The following is a 27,934-nucleotide window of genomic DNA, read 5'->3' as shown; positions in this document are numbered from 1 at the left end:
TGCCTTACCTCTCTTATCCTACCTCATTTGCACATGCTGTATATAGATTTTCCTACCCTATTATTGATTGTATGTTTTGTTTATACCATGTGTAACTCTGTGTTGTTGTATGTGTCGAACTGCTTTGCTTTATCTTGGCCAGGTCGCAGTTGCAAATGAGAACTTGTTCTCAACTAGCCTACCTGGTTAAATAAGGGTGAAATAAAATAAATACATCTCATTCATATATACTGTATAACCTGCCCTCAACTAGAGTTGGGCTCTAGATGGAGATAGTTTGGTTGCCAACAGCCATATAAAATCCACAGAAGAAGAAGATGGAGATAGAAGGGCTAGAATACGCATCTATGAACGATGCTCTCCAGACCAGGGCAAGGCTCTGGGAAGGGGTTTTAATGTATGGGCAGGGACGTCCCAAGGATCCCGGATTGCACTGACCAAGCAAGAATCAGGCTGCTGTTAGTTGCTGCATTGACAACTGAAAAGCATCGTGTCAGATGGACATATTGGGATAATCTCCAGTAGCTATCTGTCTCGGCTACAAAGCTTTCTTCAGATGTACTCGCACCCCGGAAGTCATCTTTAATCTTCAAGGATCAAATGGAAAAAGCCAAGAACAAGGTATGACTTTTAGCCAGCTAGATAGCTGTTAAGCTAATGAAAACCTTGCAGCGTTCACGTCTCCTGGAACATTCAACTAGCTAGGTGGGTGTATTTTTGTCTAGCTAATTAGTTAGTATTATAGCTGAATAGTTTGACGCAGCTAACGTTAGCTAACTTAAATGGTTAGCGACGGTAGGTAGCTAAGTTAGCTGACAACTCATGAGTGGCTGTATTGATTGATTTGCGTGCTAAAACGATGGCTAGCTAACGTGATTAGAAAATAGAGCTAAAAGTAATGTAGTCCTTGTCGTATAATGATAACTATGTCTGCTAGTTAGTCATATACAAGCACTGGGAAAACAAGCGTTTGGCTAGGTAACAAAATGTTGGCAGCAAGCTATTAGATTGATAGCTGACAAGCAAGGTAAGTTGGGTGACATTCTGTCAACTGTTCTATTTCAAATGTCATTACATTAGTAACCAATTGTCATGTAATTAAATGTTTGATTCCTTGAACTTGAAGCATGTCACTCATTACCGCATGCAATTTAGAGATTTCTTTAAAGGCTATACTTATTTTTGTTAAAACGCACACTGTTCTCGTACAGTAGAATAATTGTGAGTCTATCTTTTAACTGACAACTTTATTTGACTTAATAAAATAATACTTTTTGGGCAACCCGACCAAACTCGCATAAATGTTAAAAATCTGTAATTCTCATTGAAAGTAAGTCTAAAAAGCTGTTAAAGTTTCGTTTTTGCATATTTTATACTGAACAAAAAATATAAATGCAACGATTTTACTGAGTTACAGTTTATATAAGGAAATCAGTCAATTGAAATAGATTTAATTAGGCCGTAATCTATGGATTTCACATGACTGGGCAGGGGCGTAGCAATGTGTGGGTCTGGGAGGGCAGGGGCCAATCTGGGAGCCAGGTCCAACCAATCTGAAAGAGTTTCTCCCCACAAAAGGGCTTTATTACAGACAGAAATACTTAGGTCCGGGTGGCTGGTCTCAGACGATCCCGCAGTTGAAGAAGACGGATGTGGAATTACTGGGCTGCCGTGGTTACACGTGGTCTGCGGATGTGAGGCTGGTCGGGCGTACTGCCAAAGTCTCTAAAACAACGTTTTTCTTATGATAGAGAAATTAACATTAAATTCTCTGCCAACAGCTCTGGTGGACATTCCTGCAGTTAGCATGCCAATTGCACACACCCTCAACTTGAGACATTTATGGCATTGTGTTGTGTGACAAAACGGCACATTTTAGTGGCCTTTCGTTGTCCCCAGCACAAGCTGCACCTGTGTAATGATCATGCTGTTTAATTAGCTTCTTGATATTCCACACCTATCAGGTGGATGGATTATCTTGACAAAAGAGAAATGCACACTAATAGCGAAGGAAACAAATTTTTGCACCACATTTGAGAAATAAGCTTTTCGTGCGTATGGAAAATATCTGGGATCTTTTATTTCAGCTCATGAAACATGGGACCAACACTTTACATGTTGCATTTTATATTGTTGTTTGGTATAGTTTTGGTTTTGTACACCAGCTGTTAATACAATATTTTTGGTTATGGAAAATGTATTTCACAGTGGTTTAGATGGTACAATGATTCTCTACACTAGCTTGTTTTGTCACAAACTGAAATTAAGTGAACTGTTAGAATTTTAGGCCCCACCAACCAGGAAATGGTGGGGAAATGTCTGCGTAGTGCATCATTAAGCTATATTTTTATGATCTGCTCTTCAATGTCTTTTTTTTTTTCAATTTAAAGTTTTATTAAGTTTTCTTGTTTTTCAATCAACCAACAAAACACATTCCACATTCACAGATGTGACAAGCTTAAAAAAATAAAATAATAATAATACATTTGAAAAAAATAAAATACAATTAAAATGAATGATAAAGTCAAATAAAAACATTTTTCTTAATCTATTTATTTTCCTTGGTGCATATATATATATATATATATATATATATATATATACATACATACATACATACATACATACATACGCACACGTACTCAAAAACGAAATTAAAATAAAAACACACAAAAAAACAACACTTGCAGCAGCACTATCAAGGTTCTTATCAGCTATTTCAAGCATTCGCTGAGACGACGGGCCAATAATTCGTTTTTAGGTTTTACAGTACCTTACACAACATGTATCTGCGCATTTCCCTAGTCACCCCGTTCACTCTGTCCAGTTTGAAATATAGTTGAATAGTGGAGACCAGAGTCTATCAAACTTGGGCTGTCTCTTGTGGAGGTCATAAGTGAGCTTTTCAAGAGGAAGAAAGTCAACAATCTGGTCAATCCACATTTTAAATGTAGGGGGGGTATTAGAGGCCCACAATAGAAGAATACATTTCTTAGCAAAGTATGTAATAGTCATGAGCAAATTTTCTCTGTCAGGATCAAGAACAAAGTCCTGCTGGGCATTAAGAAGATAGATACACGAGGTCATATCAAACTGTACCTCTAGTATTTTCTGTGCAGCAGTATGTACAGATTGCCAGAATCTGGCAATCTCCCTACAGCTCCAAAATACATGCATATAGGTTCCACTTTCAGAGGTACATCTTTTACAGTTAGGATACCTATCTGTTTTCATTCTATGGAGTCTCAAAGGAGTATAATAAAATTTGTACAAAAATTTGTAATTAAGATTCTTTCATTTTTACATTGGTAGAGGAGCAGTATACCCTGTCGCAAACCTCCGCCCATAACTCATCACTTATAGTCAGACCAAGGTCCTTTTCCCAGATTATTGGAGGAGCTTCCTTTCTCAGAAAGGAGTCTATAAATGTAAGATATTTAGCCTTTAATGGATTGTGCTGTGACAAGAAGGGTTTCAACTTCATTCAACTGAGTTCTAAACCTCCTCTTGGAGGTAAATGAAGAAATTACATGTCTAATTTGAAGATGTTTTAAAAAATGGGATCTTGGCGCATCGAATTCACTGCAGAGCTCTTGAAAGGATTTCAGTGTAGTGGTTTTCTGATGAAATAGGTCTGAAAAGGTCCTGATTCCTAGAGTATGCCAAAGATTAAAGTTGGCATCCCTCAGGGCTTTTGGCAAGTCTGGGTTGCCTATTATAGGCGAGTGAGAACATATTTGGGAGGAAATGCCCAGGTATTTCTTACAGTCCCTCCACGCTAGTAGGGTGCTGTAAATCACAAAGGTTTTGGCTATGTTGCCCACTTCACTAAAGTTATTAATGAATATAATTGAGCTTAAGGGCAATGAACCACAGGATTGGGCTTCTATCTGAATCCACGTTGACTCTTGTCTGTTTGTGATCCATGTTAGCATGTTGCGGATTTGGGCAGACCAGTAGTACAATTGAAGGGAGGGAAGGGCAAGACCACCCTTAGATTCAGGTTTCGATAGAGTGGAAAACTTGATCCTAGGTTTTTTTATTGCCCCATATAAATTTGGTGATGCTTTGGTTCTCTTCAATGTCTTGTCCAAGGAATGTGACTTATGCAATAGGTATTAGGCCTAGCCTACTCCTCCGTGTCTCTGCAGCCTGCCTTCTGGAAAACTGTCCCAAAGTGAAAAATCTTCAGTTCTTGGAAATGTTCCTCTTGCAGTTTGAAAGGAAACCCCTGCCAAACAAAGCACATTCTTAAAGCTGGAGGTTCCCTCAGCATTAGCCCTTGGTCATGACACTCAGTTCCATTATATATAAGTCATTGGACGAAGGCAACCCTAATCAAGTGTAGTATCTGTTCTTATCAGTTTATCTAATACATCCCCTGTCGGGGGATTACTTATTAAATGGGGTTTTCAAATAGGGAGTGGGAAATGGGAGTTGCTCCACTTATTTATTTATTTAACATTTATTTAACTGGGCAAGTCAGTTAAGAACAAATTCTTATTTACAATGACGGCCTAGGAACAGTGGGTTAACTGCCTTGTTCAGCATCTACCTGGTATTGAAGTACCCCCGGGAATGGTGCACCACTTTTCAGGGGGTTGCCAGGTCAAATCTCTGGTCTGAAGTGAGCTGGCAACTGGAGGGTTGCTGCTGGTATCAAGTCCTAAATGCCATTGCCAGCTGTTGTGCCCTTGAGAAAGGCACTTAACCCCCCAAAACAACTGCTCCACAGGTGCCCAGTGTGGCAGCCCCCTCCTCCAACCTCTCCTATCCTGTAGAGGTATGTGTATCTTTTGGACGGGTTGAGATAAAGTGGAAGTCACATTTCGGGTTGGACCTTGTGATCTTAAAAGGAAAAATGTCTTGGTTGGATCTGTTAGGACTGGCTCTTCGGCTTTGGAAGATGTTTGACTGTGAGATCAGAGGTTAGTATACTCAGTGTATGTCGACTATAAGAAAGGCATTGAAGTATTACTTCACACCTGAACCTGATGGTCTACAGAAGACATTCCATCATGTTACTCTATGAAGAGTGAGCATAGACTGAAGGTCAGTTTATTCCCCAGTCTCTGTCACCCAGTCCCATTCATTCATAGTTACAGAAAAGAGCAGTGTGTTTGGGTGATCTGGTTTGACTCCCATCTGAGCTACAGACAACTGCTACAGACAACTGTAGCCTACCCAGTATGTGTGTTGAGAGCGCATGTCAGCAGCTGGCAATATGCATTGCACAATCCAAACAGAGGTCAGATGGAGGTGAGAACAGGCCTACGCACACCTGACTGGAATGTATAGGCTTCAGTATGACACTCATTGTTGCAAGATGTCCCTATTTCTGTGTTTTTGTTTTGCATTATAGGGGCAACTGTAAAGGAATATTCCAATGCTAATTTTTACATTAATACTGCCAATAAGTGGAATGTTTATGTTACTGTATTTCCCTTTAGTTATTTCAACATTCACAGTCTGGCCTGTCTCTTGCCCTCTGGCTGTTCAGGAATGTGTACACTAGATATACTTCAATGGGGGGTCTGAATAAACAAGCACCTCCCCACCACAGCGTTGCAACACACACACACACTTGCGCACAGCTGAGAGACATTAGGCAGAGTTTAGGCCCACTCCTCATGAGCACAAGCCCTCTGCTGCTCTGCCATAAATGAGGTGAGGGAGGACAACGGGGAACTGTTAGAAAAGCTCTGGAAAGATCTCATAACTCCAGCACAAGGACCAGACGGCGTGTTCTCTTTATTTGCAACTCTTTTTGATGGATTATGTCAGTTAAAGAAGAAAGAATTGAAAGAGTTTTGGCTTCAAGTTGGAATTTCTTAATACGCCAAACAAAAGAGTTTAGGAAAAGTTCACTTTGTCACAGGCACAGATAATTGTCTTTAACCAGAAATGCTCCCTATATAATTTATATTTTAAAATGAAGCAAGTATAATATTTACTCTTAACTTTTTGTCTTCTTAATTGATTAAACAATGAGAGACTTTCCAGGCAGAGAGTTGGTACTTCCATCTGCGCCCATCTTAAGAGCAGGCACAAAGACACCCAGAAAGCATGTTTTGGTTTAATGGTCACATAGGCTATGCAGTGAGGTATAGTATAGCCAGAAGCAGCAGGTTGGGTTCGATCGTAGGAATCTTAGGGGAGAGCATACAGAATAAAGGTTTTACTGAGACTCCCCCTCGTCTCCGGCAGTATAATTTAAATTGAAACTATGTCCATATCTCTAAGAACTGTATTGCCTTGCTGAGCCTTTTGGAAAGCCATTACTCTGCTAATTGGTTCACCCATTTAGCAGATTTAGTTTATTTTTAGGCTATTCTCAGTGATATTCTCTTGCAATGTTACACAACCATTTTATTGTATTTTTTTCCGGATGAAAAAGACTGCCTCATTTGTCCTTTAACACTGTTTTATTAGCTCTGCTGTCATAAAGCCCCACATACTTTCCCTACCTTGGTCATCCTGACAGCAAGGCCAGTTGTCCATGCACCTGGGTGAGATGTGAGCTAATACACATGGATTGTGTATTAAATCTTCATCTGTGACAGTAAGAACTTCTGACCGCAGAACAACCCCAGTTAGACCCAAACCAGCCAGTGACTGCCATCTAGTGGAGTTGACAGTCAGGAAATCTGAGACTGAGCAAGATGAATTCCAAAGGAGAAGGCCTTGTTTTCCAGACTTGTGGAGATACAGTGTTTTCCTTTTTATGGAAATTGTTTCAATGAAATGTAGTTGATTGTATTCTTTCCACTGATATGTTGTCCTTAACCTCTTTTGTGTGTCCACACTGAGGTGTAAATGTATGGGCATCAGAGAGCCCAGTATGAAGAAGACAGGCAGGCCGGTGGGGACTAAGGCTCAGAGTGGAGAGAGGGGGAAGACTGAAGGCACTGCTACAGGAACCACCGGCAAGGCTGCAGCCAAGACCACCACAACAGCACCACTGTCAAAGGTACTCTTCTATTATCTCTCACTACACTTTTTGTTACTAAGCCAGGGACACTTCTACCATATTATGTATTAGAAACTGGATAGTTCGAGCTCTGAATGCTGATTAGCCATGGTATAGCAGACCGTATAGCATCGGTATGACAAAACATTTCTTGTTACTGCTCTAATTATGTTGCGTCGTGCCTAAGAACAGCTCTTAGCTGTGTTTTTTTTTGCAATATATACCCCCCCCCCATGCTTTATTGCTTAAAAATACAATGGCCAACACCCATTTGTACATGTTTACCATGGTACCGAACATTGCTAAGTTATTCTTCTGGTGGCTGGCTGGATCAGTGGGACTGGTATTAAAGTGATCTTTCTCATGTGATTGTTCTCCAGGTTAAAAGCAATGATGATCTGCTAGCAGCAATGGCAGGGGGAACTCCAGCTACGAACCGCACTGTGACCAAGAATAAGAGGACTGCCTCCACGGGGAACAGCAATGGTAACCCAGACAGTAAACCAAAGACTAGCACAGGTATTATCTGTTTATATCTTTATATTAGTTGACTAACCTCTAATGCTCTAGTATATTTTCATCATATTTATTATTACTCTGCATTTCATGCTTGCTCTGTTCTCCCTCTTTACAAGGTTCCTCAGCCAAACGTGTGACGTCCTCGACCTCCAAGGAGCCCAACTCATCGAGGGATCGTCTGCGGACATCCAGAACATCGCCTAGTAAGAAGCAGTCATCAGGGGCAGGGCAGGGAGATGTGGCCCAGGGAAAGCGCTCTCGCAGCCAGCAGCTAGCAGAGTCAGAGGGCCGCATGAACAAATCTAAATCAGACAGCCAGATCAGTGACAAGGTGGCCCTGGAGGCCAAGGTGGAGGACCTGCTGGGTTTGGCCAAGAGCAAAGACGTGGAGATCCTGCACCTACGCAGTGAGCTGAGAGATATGAGGGCTCAGCTGGGCCTGGGACGGGAAGAGGTGCCCCCAGAGGAGGGAGAAGGCGGAAGGGGGGATGAGAAGCCCCTGGAGAGGGAGGTGTCGGCCATCACAGCAGCGGAAGTGGAGTCCACGCTGCTCCTCCTGCAGGAGCAGAACCATGCCATCCGTGAGGAACTGAACCTGTTGAAGAGTGAGAACCGCATGCTGAAGGACCGACTCAATGCGCTTGGCTTCTCCCTGGAGCAGAGGCTGGATGGCTCTGACAAGCTCTTTAACTACGCCTCCCTGAGCCCAGACCTGGCTGCCAGCAGCAGACACAGCGATGGCAGGTGCACTGGTACCCTCACTTCCTCTGTGGAGGGCTCTGCTCCGGGCTCCCTGGAGGACCTGCTGACGGACCAACAGCACGGCGGTTCATTGGACAACTTGGACAGTGAGTCCAGCGAGGTCTACCAGGGTGTCACATCCAGCGACGACGCCCTGGACGCCCCCTCCGGAGCCTCCTCCTCCTCCGAGTCTGAGAGCCTGCCCAGCCGAGAACGCTCGTGCCGGGGCAGCAGCGGCAACGCCAGCGAGGTGTCTTTGGCCTGCCTGACAGAGCGAATCCACCAAATGGAGGAGAACCAGCACAGCACGGCCGAGGAGCTGCAGGCCACACTACAGGAGCTGGCTGACCTGCAGCAGATCACCCAGGAGCTGAATGGAGAGAACGAGAGGCTAGGGGAAGAGAAGGTAATCCTCATGGACTCTCTGTGTCAGCAGAGCGACAAGCTGGAGCACTACGGCCGGCAGATTGAGTACTTCCACTCTCTGCTGGACGATCACCACGTGTCCTACGTCCTGGAGGAGGACATCAAGAGCGGCCGCTACATGGAGCTGGAGCAGCGCTACGTGGACCTGGCCGACAACACCCGCTTCGACAGGGAGCAGCTACTGGGGGTGCAGCAGCACCTCAGCAACACACTGAAGATGGCTGAGCAGGACAACGCCGAGGCCCAGGAGTTGATCGGCGCTCTGAAGGAGAGAAACCACCACATGGAGCGCATCATGGAGTCAGAGAGGCAGGACCGGGGGGCCATGGTGGCAGCGCTGGAGGAGTACAAGGCGGCGGTGAGCAGTGACCAGGTAGAGCTGAGCCGCTGCAGGGCCCAGCTGGACCAGGAGAGGCAGAAGGTGGCTGAGCTCTACTCCATCCACAACTCTGGAGACAAGAGTGACATCTGCCAGCTACTGGAGGGTGTTCGGCTGGACAAGGAGGAGGCAGAGGGCAGGGCTGCCAAACTGCAGGAGGACCTTGGCCACGCCTGCAGTGATGTCACCAGGTTGCAGGACACCCTCAATAAGGTGAGTCCACGCACACACTATCCTACAGAGGTAGTACACTTTCCTTCATCCAACCCTTTTGATGGTTGCTTCTGTCTCCTGTATCCAACTTGTGAAAAGTTCATAAAAGTCCACTTTCCTCTATACCACCTTAAAGTAACTGTCCATTGTTTTTAATTCATTATGAGTGAAATAGTTTTCCTTCCAATTTTTTTTTATTAAGTATGTTAAAAAGCAGCTTTTCTGTGTTTGAATGGTATGGGTCGTACCCAACAGCAGAATGGTGTGGCCGTATAACGGTCATTAAGAATATTCATGACAAGTAAACAGCTGATTGGCCAGCTCAGCAAATGAGCCAACGTGACATCACGTTATGAGGAAATGGAAAGCATTTTTTAGGTGGGGTTTAAGTGTTTGTTTTCTTTAATTTATGCTTATAGGATGAGTCAACAACATTATTTGGGTATGAGTTAACAGAATATGAACTTTTAAAAGTTACATTTTCACTGGACAGTTACTTTAAAGCTTTCATAGAAATGCATCTGTCTGCTTTATGCACTCACTGGTCAGTTTATTAGGTACACCCATATAGTACCGGGACAGACCCACCTTTTCCTCCAGAACAGCCTGAATTATTTGGGGCATGGATTCTACAAGTTGGAAAAGATCCACAGGAATGTTGGTCTATGCTGATGTGATGGCATCGCATATTTGCTGCAGATCAGATGGTGGTAGACCACCGCCACCAGCCTATACCATTGACACCAGGCAGGATGGGTCTTTGAATTCATGCTATTTATGCCAAATCCTGACTCTGCCATCATAATGACTCAATAGAAATAAATCCATTCTAAATAACAAATGAGTAAATATCGCACCCCGTGTTCAAGAATGGCCCTTTTCTCGCTCATTTTACTTTATTTGAAAGCAAATTCATCTTCAAAATATTGTTATTGTTTTAAACAAAGTGATTTATTATTCATTTAGAATTATATGAAAGCCCCTTGGATATTCACGCCCATATTATTAACCCTGTTATTAGCAGGACAATATATATTGGTCATAGCTCCTGATTGGCACACAATGGGATTGCCTTGCAGTTCTCCAGCTGTATCCACTGAAAGGGTGCAAGGTTAAAGGCACGAGGGCAGGGGGCACGGGATGGGCCGCAGAGCCACGCACAGAAGACCAACCTAGCCCATGGGGAGGGGGGGTGCTTAGTGCCAGTCTGCACGTTAAAAGTAAAACAATGTAACTAATAATGTCATCTTTATACTTTCGTTAATAAAATAATGATAAAAATACTCTTTCAAAATGCCGATGTTTATTTAGTTATGGATCCATAACAAATTACTATGGGAATAAATATCGGTGAATTACAGAAATATCCTCTGTATGTAATTATTGGCGGAGAGTCACTTCATATTTTTCAATATACTGTAGGCCTACCGTAGTGTTGAGTAATGTGCTGTTAAAAGCGGTGTAAGTCTTATTTATTTAAAGAGCATATTGAAGTTAGAAGCAAAAGCCTTCAACTATTTTATCACTGTTTTGCACTGCTCTGAGACGAGCGTGGGAACTGGTCTTGATAAATCAATGAGATTTTTATTTTGACTGAATTTCTGTTTGGGTATTGGTTAGATGACAATTATTCAATTAGTGTGTAGAAATGTTATGCTCTTAGTGTAACCTTTATTTAACTAGGCAAGTCCAGTTAAGAACAAATTCTTATTTACAAGGACAGTCTACTCCTTCCTCCCCGTCGGGGAATTGAACCCCGGTCTCCCACGTGCCCGCATGACACGGGGATTCTTTAGCTAAATAGCCCAGTACTGTAGCCTACTCCCGACCGTCACGTTGTACAGCACCATTTTTTCCGTTCCATCCTAATGGAAATTCAGAGGGTTTTTCTTGGAATAGAAACACAATTTTTATTAAATTAATTTAGCAAGATTTCTTAATCAGTCCCATATACTATTTTCTTTCAAAAAAGGTTTTCAATTCTCTAATACAGCCACTATTGAAGGCTATCAAATGCTTCTCAAAGATGCCCTCTGGTGGTCAAACTAGCACTAACTAGCATTAATGGCACCAGTGGTTCACTGAACCACTGTATTCCCTCACCACTGGGGGGGGGGGGGGGAAATGAGTATTCATTTGGGCCATTAGTTAATGAGAGAATTGATTTCTTCTTTCCTGGGTGGTGTGTGCAGCTGGATGGGGAGTACCAGGACTTCCAGGAACAGGTACAGAAGCAGATGGCTGAGCAGAAGCGTGGGCTGGAGAAACAGCGCGGTGAGCTGCTGGAGAAGGAGACTGAGATCGGGGACATGAAGGAGACCATATTTGAGCTGGAGGATGAGGTGGAGCAGCACCGAGCAGTCAAACTCCACGACAACCTCGTCATCACAGACCTGGAGAGTGAGTGGGCTCGGCCCAGGGGGGGGAAACATGGCACAGCATCATAGATCCACGTCATCATATCACTGGAGCTGCACAATGCATTTTCCACTTTTGCCCACATGGTGGCTGTCAGGCTTCTTGCAGCCTGAGGAAAGTGTGAATAGTCCTCTGTTAGAATAAGAGATTTCTGTACTCGCACCTTTGTTTATTTGTGTGGTTATAAGTCACTCAGGCTAATAAAAGGCACACGTATCTTCCTGTGCTGCGTGTGAATATATCCTGTGGCCTGTTCACATGAACTCAGCCATGTATCTGCTTCCTCCCTCAGACTCTGTGAAAAAGCTACAGGACCAGAAGCATGACATGGAGCGGGAGATTAAGATCCTCCACCGGAGGCTGAGGGTGAGTGGACAGGGCCATCTGAGGACCAGGGTTCACTGACACGGTCAAGCACAGCAGCACTATGGTTTGGGCCATGTTCATTACAACTGGAATTCACTAGAAAGCAATATAATGACGTTTGGTTCCCCCAAAAAAATTCAGCCTCAGCATTCAGAGGGCCGTATCTCATGATGCGCTTGTTTTTGTTTCGCTGTATGTGTTCAGGAAGAGTCGGCAGAGTGGCGTCAGTTCCAGGCTGATCTGCAGACGGCCGTGGTCATCGCTAATGACATCAAGTCGGAAGCACAGGAGGAGATTGGGGATATGCGTCACCGTCTCCGCGAGGCCCAGGAGAAGAACGAGAAGCTGGGCAAGGAGCTGGAGGAAGTCAAGAACCGCAAGTAAGAGACACTGAGGAACACGCTGTGCTTGATTTCTCTAGTGTCTCGTCAGCCGACGCCAGCTGGATTGTGATCATTTAAAAAATAAAATAATTTAACCCAGGTAGGGTAGTTGAGAACAAGTTCACATTTGCAACTGCGGCCAGGCCAAGATAAAGCATAGCAATACAACATGAGTTACACATGGAATAAACAAACATAGTCAATAATACAGTAGAACAAAGAAAACAAAAGTCTATATACAGTGAGTGCAAATGAGGTAAGATAAGGGAGTTAAGGCAATAAATAGGCCATGGTGGCGAAGTAATTACTAAATAGCAATTAAACACTGGAATGGTAGATGTGCAGAAGATGAATGTACAAGTAGAGATACTGGGGTGCAAAGGAGCAAAATAAATAAATACAGTATGGGGATGAGGTAGGTAGATAGATGGGCTGTTTACAGATGGGCTATGTACAGGTGCAGTGATCTGTGAGCTGCTCTGACAGCTTGTGCTTAAAGCTAGTGAGGGAGATATGTGTCTCCAGCTTAAGAGATTTTTGCAGTTTGTTCCAGTCATTGGCAGCAGAGAACTGGAAGGAGAGGCGACCAAATGAGGAATTGGCTTTGGGGGTGACCAGTGAGATATACCTGCTGGAGCACGTGCTATGAGTGGGTGCTGCTATGGTGACCAGTGAGCAGAGATAAGGCGGGGCTTTATCTAGCAGAGACTTGTAGATAACCTGTAGCCAGTGAGTTTGGCGACGAGTATGAAGCGAGGGCCAACCAATGTGAGTGTACAGGTCGCAATGGTGGGTAGTATATGGGGCTTTGGTGACAAAACGGATGGCACTGTGATAGACTGCATCCAGTTTGTTGAGTAGAGTGTTCTAGGCTATTTTATAGATAACATCACCGAAGTCGAGGATCGGCATGCATGAGTGAGGGATGCTTTGTTGTGAAATAGGAAGGTGATTCTAGATTTAATTTTGGATTGGAGATGCTTAATGTGAGTCTGGAAGGAGAGTTTACAGTCTAACCAGACACCTAGGTATTTGTAGTTGTCCACGTATTCTAAGTCCGAGTCGTCCAGAGTAGTGATGCTGGACGGGCGGGCAGTGATCGGTTGAATAGCATGCATTTAGTTGCGTTTAAGAGCAGTTGGAGGCCATTAAGGGAGATGTATCTGCAGGTTTGGGTTTAACAGTGATAGTCACATTGATTAAGCTGGATGTGCTGGTCTGTATTTTCATACACATGAAATGGGTGATGTGACACCTGATGTGCCTTGGTCTGTATGTGTGTGTGTTTGTTTATCTCCTCAGGCAGGATGAGGAGAGGGGCAGGGTGTATAACTACATGAATGCAGTGGAGCGGGATCTGGCTGCACTGAGGCAGGGTATGGGCCTGAGCCGTCGCTCCTCTACCTCCTCAGAGCCCTCTCCCACTGTCAAAACCCTCATCAAGAGCTTCGACAATGCCTCCTCACAAGGTACCCCAACCTGCGAGTGTAAGATATGGACCCCTTTCCTGACTTCTAATTTGACCTGTACATTCCTAGTAATGAGCCTACCAAGCATCACTGCTCCTTATACAGTGTAGTTCTATTACTGTGGGATTTCTACCTGATGTGACTGATTTTGTGTCTTCTTCTGTTCACAACAGGCCTAGTCCCCCCGACCGCTGCCCCTGCTGTCACATTACCACGCACTCCCCTGAGTCCCAGCCCCATGAAGACCCCTCCTGCAGCCGCCATCACACCCATGCAGGTATATCACCTGGAACATTTGACCCACTGACCCATTTCAGTGTGTTTATTTGCATGGCGAGCTCTAAATGTAGGCATCTGGTCAAACACACACACAGAATCCCTGGCTTACACTAGACCTGTCATTCACACAGAACTACTTACCAAGGTCTAGATCGAATGGAGTGTTTTTAGAACCCACCAGAGCAGTGTAGGATGGGGAGTGGTGCAGTAGTTAAAGAGTTACTCTGACCACCAGGTCAAGAGTTGTTCTATATTCACAGTGTTTATAGACCTCCAATACTCTACAGGTGGCATTTCCTATTCTGGCACTTTGTCACAGCTGGGCTTGCCTCATACACAGACCGTGAGATGGAACAGACATTGAGTTTTTGATTGAGAGTATTGTCCCACTCTAATTCCATTACCTCACTTTCCCTTCACTTACATTTTGGTAATTTTGTGGATTCTCTTATCCAGAGTGATTTACTATCAGTGCATCCACATCATCCATAGATTCCTTCTCAGTGCATTCAATTGCCCCATACATTTTTTTTTTCTCATGTTTTAAACTCTGGTTTAAACTCTCACACATTTTTGAGAACATAATGAGCTTCATGGCTCAAGGACTACCACCTTTGTCATGAACTTTGCGGTGCTATACAGTAGACGGACACATTCAGGTCCAGGTGGGTACCATGTAATTACTGTGGATAAGAGGGGGGAAATATGAGCCTTCGATATTTTACATGCATTATTCTAGTAGAGAATCTGGTGTTCTCATATAAAAGGATCAGAGTTCAGGGGGAGATGGGGTTTTCTGTTTCCTCATATACAACTTTCATAAGTCTTCAGTCTTGTTGTTGCATCTTTCTTTTTTTTACCTCTTCTGCAGTCACAGGATTATTGCCAGTGGCTGGCTGCTAGTGCTGCTGTCAAAATGACCTCAAGCTGGGCCTTTTTCCAGAAATGGCAAACAGTAGGCTACTTCTGTTGGGAGGATGAAGACATTTTGTATGTGAGAGTTTTAATCAAATGATTGTTGGTCTATTTCAGAGACAGTCCATAACTGGGTCCATCTCAGCAGCCAAACCCCTCTCCTCTCTGAATGACAAAAGGCCCAGCTACACAGACATCAGCATGCCAGGTGAGTCAGTAGCACAAACAAAGCTCCATGTCTGGATCTCATTCGGTCTCTCTTGAACAAAATGAGAGAGGCGTTTAATATGTCACAGGAAAATAATACAATTTCATCTTGGACATTAGACCTCAGTGAGTCCTCATTATGTGGCTATATCTCAGCGAGTGTGGTGGTGCCTTGCCTCAAGCAGGGGGGCTGGTGTAATTAGCCCCTGAGGAGGCGAGCGTGCAGTCAGTCAGCAGAGCTTCATGTTGACTTTAATATGGTGAGGGAGGTGTAACACAGCACCATGGGTGGGTAAACATGAAGCCCTGCTAACTTCATGTTCAAAGGCCTATAACTGTGAATGTACTATTGTGGTCATAGCCTCCAATGTTTGGTTTAATGTCCCGGCTGTTTTCTTGCCTGGAAAATTAACTTCCTTCCATGGTGCTTGACAGTTCCAGGCCTGGAATGTTGCTTTTGACCCCACATCCCTCTTGCTTGAAAGTCATAATTGTTTCTTGACTGGTTGTGGGGTTGTTAATATTGCCACTGTCCTTCCCTCCACAGCAGAGCATCATCTTAGGGGCTCCTCTGCCAGCCGCCCTGCCTCTGCTCTGCAGAGGGTCTCAAACATGGACTCATCTAAGGCCATGGCCATATCAGGTATCAAAGTCATGTAAATAGGAATCGACCTTGAAATAAATCCGCAATTCTTCTAAATGGTTGCCAGTAAAATTAAGTGCATTTTGAGAAAGAAATCAATGACATTTGACAAAATATTTCATTTAATTGCTTCCCCTACCATGCACACACAGCACAGATCAGACTTTTGAGGTGTCACTTGCTGTGAAGACGTGTCAGCCACACTGTATGGTTGTCTGTTTGTGTGGTGGCCAGTGTCCCGCAGGAGCAGTGAGGAGATGAAGAGGGACATCTCTGCCCCTGAGGGTGGCACCTCGTCCTCTCTGATGGCCATGGGCTCTACTTCCTCCCTGTTGTCCTCCTCTCCCACCGCCTCCGTCACCCCCACTGCACGCAGCCGCCTCCGGTAACAGCCTTATCAGCTCCATACTTTCATACCATACATAGGAGTCCACTAAGTCCTTTGTATGGTTAACATTCTATTTTTACCAGTTCTGTTTTCGAGTCCACTTAAAGCTAGACCGATTCAATCGAGTCAAACCCAAAACCCGGGAGGCGTTTGAGAGCGAGTCAAGACCGGACCAGAAAAATGCACAAAAAGTCAAATTCAAGACCTTGATTGTAATTGTGTCAAATCGCCACCATAATAAGAGTTGAAAATGTCCAGTGTTTCTGTGTGTTTATATTTAGACATTCAGAATGCAAGCTGAGGGCAAATAGGGAGCCACTCTCCAACTTCCCCAGTCTCCCAACTTCCCCAGTCTCCCAACTTACTAATAGTGAGAATGCTAGCAAAGCAAGGAAATTCGGACGAGCGCAAACAAAGCTTGAGGATATTTTTTCAACAGAAGTAAAGGACAGTAATGTTGAAGTAGGAAGCCCAGGTAGGTAAAAAGCTATTAATGTGTCCTAAATTAAGTGTGGATAGTAGGCCTGATGAAGTGGTTTTATGCGCTTATTGAATGAGAGCTGATAATTATTAATGGTCTCGGGAGGAAATGACGAGTCCTGATTTGTCCGAGACCTAGTCGAGACTGAGACACTCAATGTGTGGTCTGGAGACCGGTCTCGAGTACTACAACACTGATTTTGACTATAGCATTTAGGCTTTAATGGACTTTGTGGACTAGCCAGGTACATGGAATCTGGATATGTGTATTAATTCAAATGACTCTCTGCCCTTTCCTATGTGACGTGTGTTCAGAGAGGAGCGGAAGGACCCCCTCTCAGCGCTGGCCCGGGAGTATGGGGGTTCCAAGAGGAACGCACTGCTCAAGTGGTGCCAGAAGAAGACTGAGGGGTACCAGGTATGTGTTGTTCAGTCAGAACAGACGGGTTGGGATGAGAATGATATCTCGTGTCATTTCACCTTTCATGTCACTGACTCACCTGTTGATAATAATTTATTTAGTTAAATATCTCAACAGTGAGACTGATCCTAAGGATGTTTTTAAGAAGTTAAAATATATCTCGTGTGAGGTTCATTAATGACAGTCTAATTCAATAGCGTTGAATAGCGTCAGAATGTCCTTTATTCCTCCAGAGTCTAGTTGATTGAGTTTTAAAAGCCCCTCTCAGACACCTATATCAGTGCATCCTTTATGCTCTCCTTTTCAAGTCCTAAACCATTCTCGATGTCATGAGGACTTGTCAGTTTTATTGTGTTGTCCTTATGGTTCCTCTCCTACTCTAAAGCATGGAATTGGACCAACAGTGCCTGGGAACTGCTTCAAGCGTCATCCAGAGAGGGAATAAACATTTAGCTACTATAAATCAACTATATTGATTTGTTGAGTTTTCTATCTAGGGCACGTTTTTAAGACTCACTCTATCATATTGAAACAGCTTTGTTTTCAATGGTCTTGTTGGTTCTGGTGCAGAGAGTGAATGGTTGTCATGGTTCCCCCTTTACAGAGGTCCTCTTCAGGAATTGTGCCAAATTACACACGTCCTTTCAACTGCCTGACAGAAAAGCTGTTGTTTGCCTGGCTGGGAGGAGAGCATTGGGATGTAATGCATTGCGCTAGTGGGATGGAAACTAACCATCTTTGTTTTTTGTGGGGAATTATTTTGTTGCTGTAGCTGAGGAAACAATCCTGCCAGGATTATAATGTGCTAACAGAAATCTAGTTTCTATCGCACTCTTTCTCTCTACCACACTTGCTGTCTCGACCAACTAAGTGCTCGGCTATGAAAAGCCAACTTACATTTACTCCTGAGGTGCTGACCTCTTACACCCTCTATAACCACTGATTATTATTTTACCCTGCTAGTCATCTTATCTGCTGGTCATCTATGAACGTTTGAACATCTTGAAGAACTATCTGGCCTTAATGGTCATGTACTCTTTTAATCTCCAGCCGGCAAAGCCAGAAGAGGACTGGCCACCCCTCTGAGCCTGGTTCCTCTCTAGGTTCCTGTCTTTCTAGGGAGTTTTTCCTAGCCCCTGTGCTTCTACATCTGCATTGCTATATCTGTATAAGCACTTTGTGACAGCTGCTGATGTAAAAAGGCTTTATAAAATATATTTGATTGATCATTTCTTCTGGTCAGAATAACTTGAGCAGACACATCACACTCAAATCAACATACACTAAGTATACAAAACATTTAACACCAGCTCTTTCATGACATAGACTGACCAGGTGAAAGCTATGATCCCTTATAAATGTCACTTGTTAAATCCACTTCAATCAGTGTATGAAGGGTAGGAGATGGGTTAAAGAAGGACTTTTAAGCCTTGAGACAATTGAGACATGGATTGTGTACAATATGTGTGCCATTTAGAAGGTGAATGGGCAAGAAAAAAGATTTACAGTGCATTCTGAAGGTAATGACCTTTTTCCACATTTTATGTTACAGCCTTATTTTAAAGTTGATAGATAAATAAAAATTCTACGCACAGTATCCAATAATGACAAAGCGAAAACACGTTTTTAGACATTTTGAACATTTCAAAAACAGTTACCTTATTAACATAAGTATTCAGACCCTTTGCTATGAGACTTGAAATTGAGCTCAGGTGCATCCTGTTTCCATTGATCATCCTTGTGATGTTTCTACAACTTTACTGGAGTCCACCTGTGGTAAATTAAATTGATTGGACATTGAACATGATTTGGAAAGGCACACACCTGACCGTGCATGTCAGAGCAAAAACCAATGATGAAGACCGCTTGTCTGTCAATGTTGGTTATTGAATTATTTCATCTGAGCTCCTAGAGTGTGCAGCTCTCCTTTTTCAAGTGTTCTACTCCACTAACCAGCATCTCGCCTAAACGGGTGTGAGTTTATTTCGCTTCCAGAGCAAAAACCAAGCTATGAGGTCAAAATAATTGTCCGTAGAGCTCAGAGACAGGATTGTGTCGAGGCACAGATCTGGGGAAGGGTACCAAAACATTTCTGGGGATATTTTTTAGCGGCAGGGACAAGGAGACTAGTCAGGATCGAGGGAAAGATAAACAAAGCAAAGTACAGAGAGATCCTTGATGAAAACCTGTTCCAGAGCGCTCAGGACCTCCGACTGGGCGAAGGTTCACCTTCCAACTGGACAACAACCCTAAGCACACAGCTATGACAATGCAGGAGTAGCTTCCGGACAAGTCTCTGAATGTCCTTGAGTAGCCCAGCCAGAGCCCGGACTTGAACCCGATCAAACATCTATGGAGGGACCTGAAAATAGCTGTGCAGCGACGCTCACCATCCAACCTGACAGAGCTTGAGAGGATCTGCAGAGAAGAATGGGAGAAACACCCCAAATACAGGTGTGCCAAGCTTGTAACGTCATACCCAAGAAGACTCAAGGCTGTAATCGCTGTCAAAGGTGCTTCAACAAAGTTCTGAGTACAGGATCTGAATACTTATGTAAATGTGATGTGTCAAGAACTGCAACACTGCTGGGTTTTTCACACTCAAAAGTTTCCCTTGTGTATCAAGAATGGTCCACCACCCAAAGGACATCCAGCCAACTTGACACAACTGTGGGTAGCATTGGAGTCAACATGGGCCAGCATCCCTGTGGAACGCTTTCGACACCTTGTAGAGTGCATGACCTGATGCATTGAGAATGTTCTGAGGGCAAAAAGAGGTGCAACTCAATATTTGCAATGTGTTCTTAATGTTTTGTACACTCAGTGTATACGACCTCATCCTTCAGAGAAACGAGGTCATTCTCATAAAACAGCTTGTTCTTGGGGAACACAAGCCTGTTTATTTGAGACATTATAGCCACCAGTAGGATGAAGCAGCATGGTGCTTTTAGGACCAAGGTCTGGGACCTGACCCAGTTATATATTGTATTATCAATACCAAACTCCTCCTGCATCCCACATGTCTTTACACTGTACATTTGCACTACAATGAAAATAACCCTTTGCCCCCCTTTCTGGCAGAACATCGACATAACAAACTTCAGCAGCAGCTGGAACGACGGCCTTGCGTTCTGTGCTGTGCTACACACCTACCTGCCTGCTCACATCCCCTACCAGGAGCTCACGAGCCAGGACAAGGCAAGCCTACCTCCTACTATGGTGGTGGTGATGATGATGATGATGATGATGAGTAACAATGTGTCAAAGAACTATGTCCAGATTTCCATCCAACCATTACATGTGGAAGAATTACCTGACTAAAATAAGTCACAACAGGGCTTATGGAAACAGGAAATGTTGGTGCAAATTCACAAATGTCGACAGACAATTTGTTTCGTTCGACCTGGTGGGATCTTTTTGTGACTAAAATGAATTATTCAAGAAATGCAGTGGAAATGCCTTTATGTGCAAATATTGATATAATAACATCATATGAAGTAAACTCTGAGTCACAAGATAATATGGGCCTACCACCACCACGTGGAAAAGCATCAAAAGTTTATTTGGTTGAGTGTACGGTAATAATGCAAATTTACAATAAGGCTAAATATCAAAGGTAGGCTATTATGTGAATGCTGATGACATGATGGCCGGTGCTTGGCTGCCAAATATTAAATAAAATTCTTGCTCTTTTAAAATCATATAACCCCCTGTCCACTTTCAGCCAAGTCTAGAGAGCGTGTGCTAAAGCCAGGTTGTGCAAGTTTGCTATTTATCGCAACAATTTTTGTGACAAAGTCATCATTAGAGTTGAAGTTGCGATGGAAGCCCATTTAACTTCGTTTTTTTTATTCGGTACATGGGAACATAACCACAAGTCATTTTATCTGCACCGCGTCAGCACGCACGTGCTTTTATCTGCACCGCGTCGGCACGCACGTGCTTTTATCTGCACCGCGTCGGCACGCACGTGCTTTTATCTGCACCGCGTCGGCACGCACGTGCTTTTATCTGCACCGCGTCGGCACGCACGTGCTTTTATCTGCACCGCGTCGGCACGCACGTGCTTTTATCTGCACCGCGTCGGCACGCACGTGCTTTTATCTGCACCGCGTCGGCACGCACGTGCTTTTATCTGCACCGCGTCGGCACGCACGTGCTTTTATCTGCACCGCGTCGGCACGCACGTGCTTTTATCTGCACCGCGTCGGCACGCACGTGCTTTTATCTGCACCGCGTCGGCACGCACGTGCTTTTATCTGCACCGCGTCGGCACGCACGCACGTGCTTTTATCTGCACCGCGTCGGGCACGCACGTGCTTTTATCTGCACCGCGTCGGCACGCACGTGCTTTTATCTGCACCGCGTCGGCACGCACGTGCTTTTATCTGCACCGCGTCGGCACGCACGTGCTTTTATCTGCACCGCGTCGGCACGCACGTGCTTTTATCTGCACCGCGTCGGCACGCACGTGCTTTTATCTGCACCGCGTCGGCACGCACGTGCTTTTATCTGCACCGCGTCGGCACGCACGTGCTTTTATCTGCACCGCGTCGGCACGCACGTGCTTTTATCTGCACCGCGTCGGCACGCACGTGCTTTTCTCTGCACCGCGCTTTTATCTGCACCGCACGCACGTGCTTTTATCTGCACCGCGGCACGGCACGCACGTGCTTTTATCTGCACCGCGTCGGCACGCACGTGCTTTTATCTGCATCTGCACCGCGTTTATCTGCACGCACGCACGCTTTTTATCTGCACCGCGGCACGCACGTGCTTTTATCTGCACCGCGTCGGCACGCACGTGCTTTATCTGCACCGCGTCGGCACGCACGTGCTTTTATCTGCACCGCGTCGGCACGCACGTGCTTTTATCTGCACCGCGTCGGCACGCACGTGCTTTATCTGCACCGCGTCGGCACGCACGTGCTTTTATCTGCACCGCGTCGGCACGCACGTGCTTTTATCTGCACCGCGTCGGCACGCACGTGCTTTTATCTGCACCGCGTCGGGCACGCACGTGCTTTTATCTGCACCGCTGCACCGCCGGCACGGCACGCACGTGCGTGCTTTTATCTGCACCGCGTCGGCACGCACGTGCTTTTATCTGCACCGCGTCGGCACGCACGTGCTTTTATCTGCACCGCGTCGGCACGCACGTGCTTTTATCTGCACCGCGTCGGCACGCACGTGCTTTTATCTGCACCGCGTCGGCACGCACGTGCTTTTATCTGCACCGCGTCGGCACGCACGTGCTTTTATCTGCACCGCGTCGGCACGCACGTGCTTTATCTGCACCGTGTCGGTTTGATGGAAACTCTGGTGGGAAAATGTGCATATTGTTTTTATGTAGGTTTTTGAATATTTACATAAATCTCTCACCAATTGGATGAGAACCTAGCTATTGTTTACAGTTGTCTCATTAATCTGTCATCAGGGATCATTATAGTGTGTTTTTGTCTCCCTATCTTTAGAGGCGAAATTTCACACTAGCCTTCCAGGCTGCAGAGAGTGTGGGGATCAAGTCCACTCTGGTAAGTGAAAGATTAACTGAACTGAATATTTTCACAGGATTATATTTAAAACTATATCTGACAGCTTAAAAAAAAATCTAATTTTGAATAGAGAATCTTTCAGGATAATTTCACCTTTAAAAATCACCACAATGTCACTGGCAAGGTTGTGAATTGTGGCCTGCTATTCTATTGCATGTTGAGGATGGTATGTTTTCTGTGAGGCGTTGAGATTGTGAACTGTACTCATGGCTCTTATAGGCACACTCCTGTAGAGAGGATCTTTAGGATGAAACTGCCTTCATTGAGCAGGCTTGCAGGTGCAGTTTCATAGCATCACCTGGACAGCTATTTTAGCCCTTTTCACAAAATAAGTCCTCACATGAGTGTATATCCATAGCTAGGTATAAAGCAGGCCCTCTGTGAATTGTCCTGACATTTGTTTTATGGGTTCACTTGGTTCCAGAAATAGAAGATGCAAGCTCTTATTTTCAGAATTTATGCCACAAAAGCACTTTTCTGACCTCCACAGTTATTTCTAGTCAGATTGTGTAACTCTGACTTAGACAACAACAGCATGTTATTTCAAGTTTTTATAGAAATAAATGATACAAAGATGAACAAATGGCAACGACTTTTTCCAAGGCATTATGTGTCTTAACGACAAAGCTTCTGTCACCCCCGTGGTCTCATTCTCTGCTGCAGGACCTCAATGAGATGGCCAGTACTGAGAGACCAGACTGGCAGAGTGTGATGACCTACGTCACGGCCATCTACAAGTACTTTGAGACCTGATGTGATTTCCCCACCCAACACTGCAAGCACAACCTGCAGCCCTGCTCGGAAGCTCCTCTGACCTCACTGCACCTCCAACACTTCAACTCGACATTCAACTCTGGTGTTATAGCTCACTTCACTGAACCACCCTTCATCCCAGCCGTGCCACACTCCGGCCCCTCTGTCTCTGGTCCAGAGGCCTGCTAGTTTTGAATCGCCATAAGAAACATATACAAATAAGCTCACTGCAAGCTATTCATAATATTGCTATTGTGAACAGTCTTGCCCTTTTCACTGACACCTTAAGTGTGATGGTGACACACAGCTTAAGGGCACTTCAAGCACCTATTCAGGGCCTGCTCTGTTGGGGATTCTATTTTTACTCTGATCCGTTACTGGATAACCCGGTTGAGATGACCCTTAATCCAAATGATCTGGTTAAACCAGTTGGAGAACATGCTACAGACTATCCCAGTCGTTGTGCCTTGCACCCAGCCTTTACTCTTCCAGCCAAGGGGTTATCCAAAATGTTTCAGCCAAACCATACCCATTGTGTGTAGTATGTTCATGGCACTTATTTTCTATGGAAATAAGAGGGACAAATGGAACACTTTGTCAGGTGCAGGTTCATCTTTTGTCATGGATTAAGTGCCTGTTTAAATCGCATCACTGACTTCCTAAGAGAGGTTGTAGCAAAAATGTCTCAATGAAACTGTTTCAATGCTCCATGCTTTCAAAGCATCTTTGGAGAAATCGAAGTGAAGCTTTTTAGAAACACTAGTTATTGAGCAGTTGTATGAAAAACACTAGCTACATCATAAGGGATAAAGCTGTCAGGTGCTCTCACGATCACCTGTTAGATTCAAGCTACAATGTTGATATGCTTTTGGTCTGTTTTTAGGAGCGTGAACATTGCTACAGTAGCATTTTGTATTGGTAACAGAGACCAATGAACTTTACGGGACCAACACAATGCCTCTCCGTGACAGCTTTCTCACATAGAACTGTCTTAATCCTGAACCAAAAAAGGAATGTGTTTTTTCTTTATGTGAAGTCCAGGGCTAGACTTGGCAAAAGCCCTGCTTCTTGGTGATTTGATTGGACTGTTTGGCCAGGATGTTGAGTCTCAAGGTTGAACATTCTTCATAGTCACTTTTGTTGTCGTCATCAATCAAGATTGGGAAAGTTTTTCAACTGCAAAATGCATCAGTTTTGCTGCTGGACCCAAATGTATTAACATATTGTTAGTGTTGACACATTACTTCCACCAACAGCAGACTGATTTGCATTCCATACATTGAACTCCCAGGATTGTTCACAGTCCAGTGCTCTTGAACTATAAGATTGATGTGTTATTAGATACTCTGAGCTCAACTCACAATGGATTTAACTAATCGTGTGTGTAAACAAACTTTTTGTAAGTTGATATATTCCATCTTGCCAGTAACATTTACCTAGCCTACAAAGACATTTGCACAGCAAATTATAACTACAAGAAATGCTTAAGTAACACCTATGTAAATTATATATCTGCGCTATCTTCACCAAATTTACTTCATTGATATAAAGCCTTACTAACATTAATGTGGAACTCAATTCTATGTAGTTTACATAGTTGTCAAGAAAGATATTGGAATGAAGAATGACTGTCATGTTATTGTGCCTCTGCTTATTAGTTTCTGTGGGTTTATTAGTGTGGTTTAATCCACCATCCAGTATAGCGAGGCAAGTGTTAGAAATGTTAAAGGACATTATATATACAAAAGTATGTGGATACCCCTTCAAACGAGTGGATTCGGCTATTTCGGCCACACCCGTTGCTGGCAGGTGTATGGAATCGAGCACACAGCCATGCAATCTCCATAGACAAACATTGGCAGGAGAACGGTCTTGCTAAAGAGTTCAGTGACTTTCAACCTGGCACTGTCATAGGATGCCACCTTTCCAACCAGTCAGTTTGTCAAATTTCTGCCCTGCTATAACTGCCCCGGTCAACTTTATAATTGTTTTATTTTGAAGTGGAAACGTCTATGAGCCGCAAAGTGGTAGGCCACACATGCTCACAGAACGGGACCTGGAGTTGGCTCACAGACGTTGGCTGGAGTAGTGTAAAGCTTGTCGCCATTGCACTCTGGAGCAGTGGAAACGCGTTCTCTGGAGTGATGAATCACACTTCACCATCTGGCAGTGCGACAGACAAATGTGGGTTTGGCGGCTGCCAGGAGAACGCTACCTGCCCGAATGCATAGTGCCAACTGTAAAGTTTGGTGGAGGAGGAATAAAGATCTGGGTCTTCAGGCTGCTTCCAGTGAAGGGAAATCTTAACACTACAGCATACTGACATTTTAGACAATTCTGTGCTTCCAACTTTGTGGCAACAGTTTGGGAAGGCCCTTTTCCTGTTTCAGCATGACAATGCCCTTGTGCACAAAGCGAGAAATATCTAGAAATGGTTTGCACAGAGCCCTGACCTCAACTTCATAAAACACCTTTGGGATGAATTGGAACGCCGACTGCAAGCCAGACCCAATCGCCCAACATCAGTGCCCGACCTCAGTAATGCTTTTGTGGCTGAATGGAAGCAAGTTCCTACAACATCTAGTGGAAAGCCTTCCCAGAAGAGTGGAGCTGTTATAGCAGCAAAGGGGGGACCAACTCCATATTATTGTCCATGATTTTGTAATGAGATGTTTGACGAGCAGGTGTCCACATACTTTTTGGTTATGTAGTGTATGTGACCAATCTATGACTTCATCACACTGCTGCACTGATATCTCTCATAAACTCATAACATAAGCTGGCTTGTTGCCTTTCGTTTGTTTCCAACCACACTACTGTATAATTTCAGAATGGTACAGGAAGCTGTGGATACTCCCTCGTTGCCGTACCACCTTAGTTTAGGTCCCCATACATCTACGATATAACACACTTGCATGTGGCGATGAAACTTTTGAGGGACTTTAAAAAATGAAAATGATATATATTTTTTTAAATATATTTGAAAGCACATTAACTCCGGTCTGCTTGCCAGGCACTGCATGGTGATTGAGGCACTCACTGACCAAGCACAACTAGGAGCATGGGTGGTCGTTTTTTTTTTTTTTTGTCGATCAGTGTGGTTGGAGAGTAAGACTGTGTTTAAATTGTAGGGAGGGATTGTATGGATGAACACTAATTTGTGAGAGCGCATGAGCTGTGATTTTGTAATGTACAGTATTTACTGTTGAACATTGCATAGTATGTTACCTCTAAATCTCATGTATTTATATTTCCCATTGCCATTACTGCAAACCTGTGGCTAAAATCTGACTTGCATTGGATCCAAACAGTAGTTGGTTTGCTATGATTCTATTATGTGAAGCTCCTCTGCTACTTCTTGCCAAGTACACAATGTAATAATAATTGGGTGGGTGTGCTTACATTTGTCCTATTTCACACATGTACAAGTGTGTATTATACGCATGTGAATTTGAAATGTTTTTGCATATCCCTAAGACACCCTCGGAATGTCTCTTGATCGTGTTCCAATGTACATTGGTATTGATAAGTGGTACAGTGCCATCAAAGTATTCATACCCCTTGACTTATTCCACTTTTTGTTGTTACAGCCTGAATTCCAAATGGATTAACTACATCTACTGCACACAATATCCCATAATGACAACGTGAATGCATGTTTTTAGAGATATTTGCAAATGTATTAAATTAAATACTGAAATATCTAATGTTTTCACACCCCTGAGTCATTACTTTGTAGTAGCACCTTTTGTTAGTGATTACAGCTGTGAATCTTTCTGGGTAAGTCTCTAATAGCTTTCCACACCTGGATTGTGCAACATTTGCCCATTTTATTATTTTCTAAATTCTTCAAGCTCTGTAAAATTGGTTGTTGATCATTGCTAGAGAACCCTTTTCAGGTATTGGCGTAGATTTAAATAAACTTACTCGGCCACTCAGGAACATTCACTGTCTTCTTGGTAAGCAACTCCAGTGTATATTTGGCATTGTGTTTTAGGTTATTGTCCTGCTGAAAGGTGAATTCATCTGTGTCTGGTGGAAATCAGGTTTTCCTCAGATTTTTCTGTGCTAAGCTCAATTCTGTTTCTTTGTTACCCTGAAACTCCCTAGTCCCTAACGATGACAAGCATACCCATAACATGTTGCAGCAACTACTATGCTTGAAAATATGAAGTGGTACTCTAATTTGCTGTATTGGATTTAACCCAAACGTAACACTTTCTTCAGGGGATTTTTTTTTTTTTTTTTGCCGTTTTACTTTAGTGCCTTGTTGCAAACAGGATGCATGTTTTTGAATGTTGTATTCTGTACAGGCTTCCTTCTTTTCACTCTGTCAATTAGGTTAGTATTTTGTAGTAACTACAATCTCAGTTTTCTCTTATCACAGCCAATAAACTCCATGCAACCTA

The 27,934-nt window shown here is 43.9% G+C and overlaps 1 protein-coding gene and 1 pseudogene across 4 annotated transcripts; both read left to right on the top strand.

Annotated features, from left to right (window-relative positions):
• The first annotated feature begins 409 nt into the window (after nucleotides 1–409).
• LOC115111480 (cytospin-A-like) lies at nucleotides 410–27,934 on the top strand. 4 transcript variants are annotated; one of them, XM_029637564.2, is made up of 16 exons: nucleotides 410–621; nucleotides 6,811–6,970; nucleotides 7,351–7,489; nucleotides 7,606–9,248; nucleotides 11,441–11,648; nucleotides 11,959–12,032; nucleotides 12,237–12,412; nucleotides 13,718–13,902; nucleotides 14,058–14,161; nucleotides 15,196–15,286; nucleotides 15,833–15,928; nucleotides 16,163–16,313; nucleotides 17,112–17,214; nucleotides 20,299–20,415; nucleotides 22,692–22,751; nucleotides 23,436–27,934. In XM_029637564.2, the coding sequence occupies exons 2-16, from the start codon at nucleotides 6,821–6,823 to the stop codon at nucleotides 23,523–23,525; spliced, it is 3,387 nt and encodes a 1,128-aa protein (XP_029493424.1). In that variant the 5' UTR covers nucleotides 410–621; nucleotides 6,811–6,820; the 3' UTR covers nucleotides 23,526–27,934. The 4 variants fall into 4 exon arrangements, with proteins under 4 accessions (XP_029493424.1, XP_029493427.1, XP_029493426.1 ...); XM_029637566.2 differs by lacking the exon at nucleotides 410–621 and having other exon boundaries at nucleotides 2,601–6,970; nucleotides 13,718–13,884; XM_029637565.2 differs by lacking the exon at nucleotides 410–621 and having other exon boundaries at nucleotides 2,602–6,970.
• On the top strand, nucleotides 4,331–4,488 carry LOC115112603 (U2 spliceosomal RNA; annotated as a pseudogene).

The sequence above is a fragment of the Oncorhynchus nerka genome, linkage group LG27 (genome assembly GCF_034236695.1).
Source record: "Oncorhynchus nerka isolate Pitt River linkage group LG27, Oner_Uvic_2.0, whole genome shotgun sequence".
NCBI classification, from domain to species: domain Eukaryota; kingdom Metazoa; phylum Chordata; class Actinopteri; order Salmoniformes; family Salmonidae; genus Oncorhynchus; species Oncorhynchus nerka.
This window is presented reverse-complemented; position numbering and strand designations above follow the sequence as displayed.

Excerpts from the sequence above, each read along its gene's own strand:
- LOC115111480 (XM_029637564.2), top strand. The coding sequence starts at position 6,821 with ATGGGCATCAGAGAGCCCAGTATGAAGAAGACAGGCAGGCCGGTGGGG. Across the intron at positions 6,971-7,350 it reads CAACAGCACCACTGTCAAAG|GTTAAAAGCAATGATGATCT; the intron begins GTACTCTTCTAT and ends ATTGTTCTCCAG. Across the intron at positions 12,413-13,717 it reads GAGGAAGTCAAGAACCGCAA|GCAGGATGAGGAGAGGGGCA; the intron begins GTAAGAGACACT and ends TTATCTCCTCAG.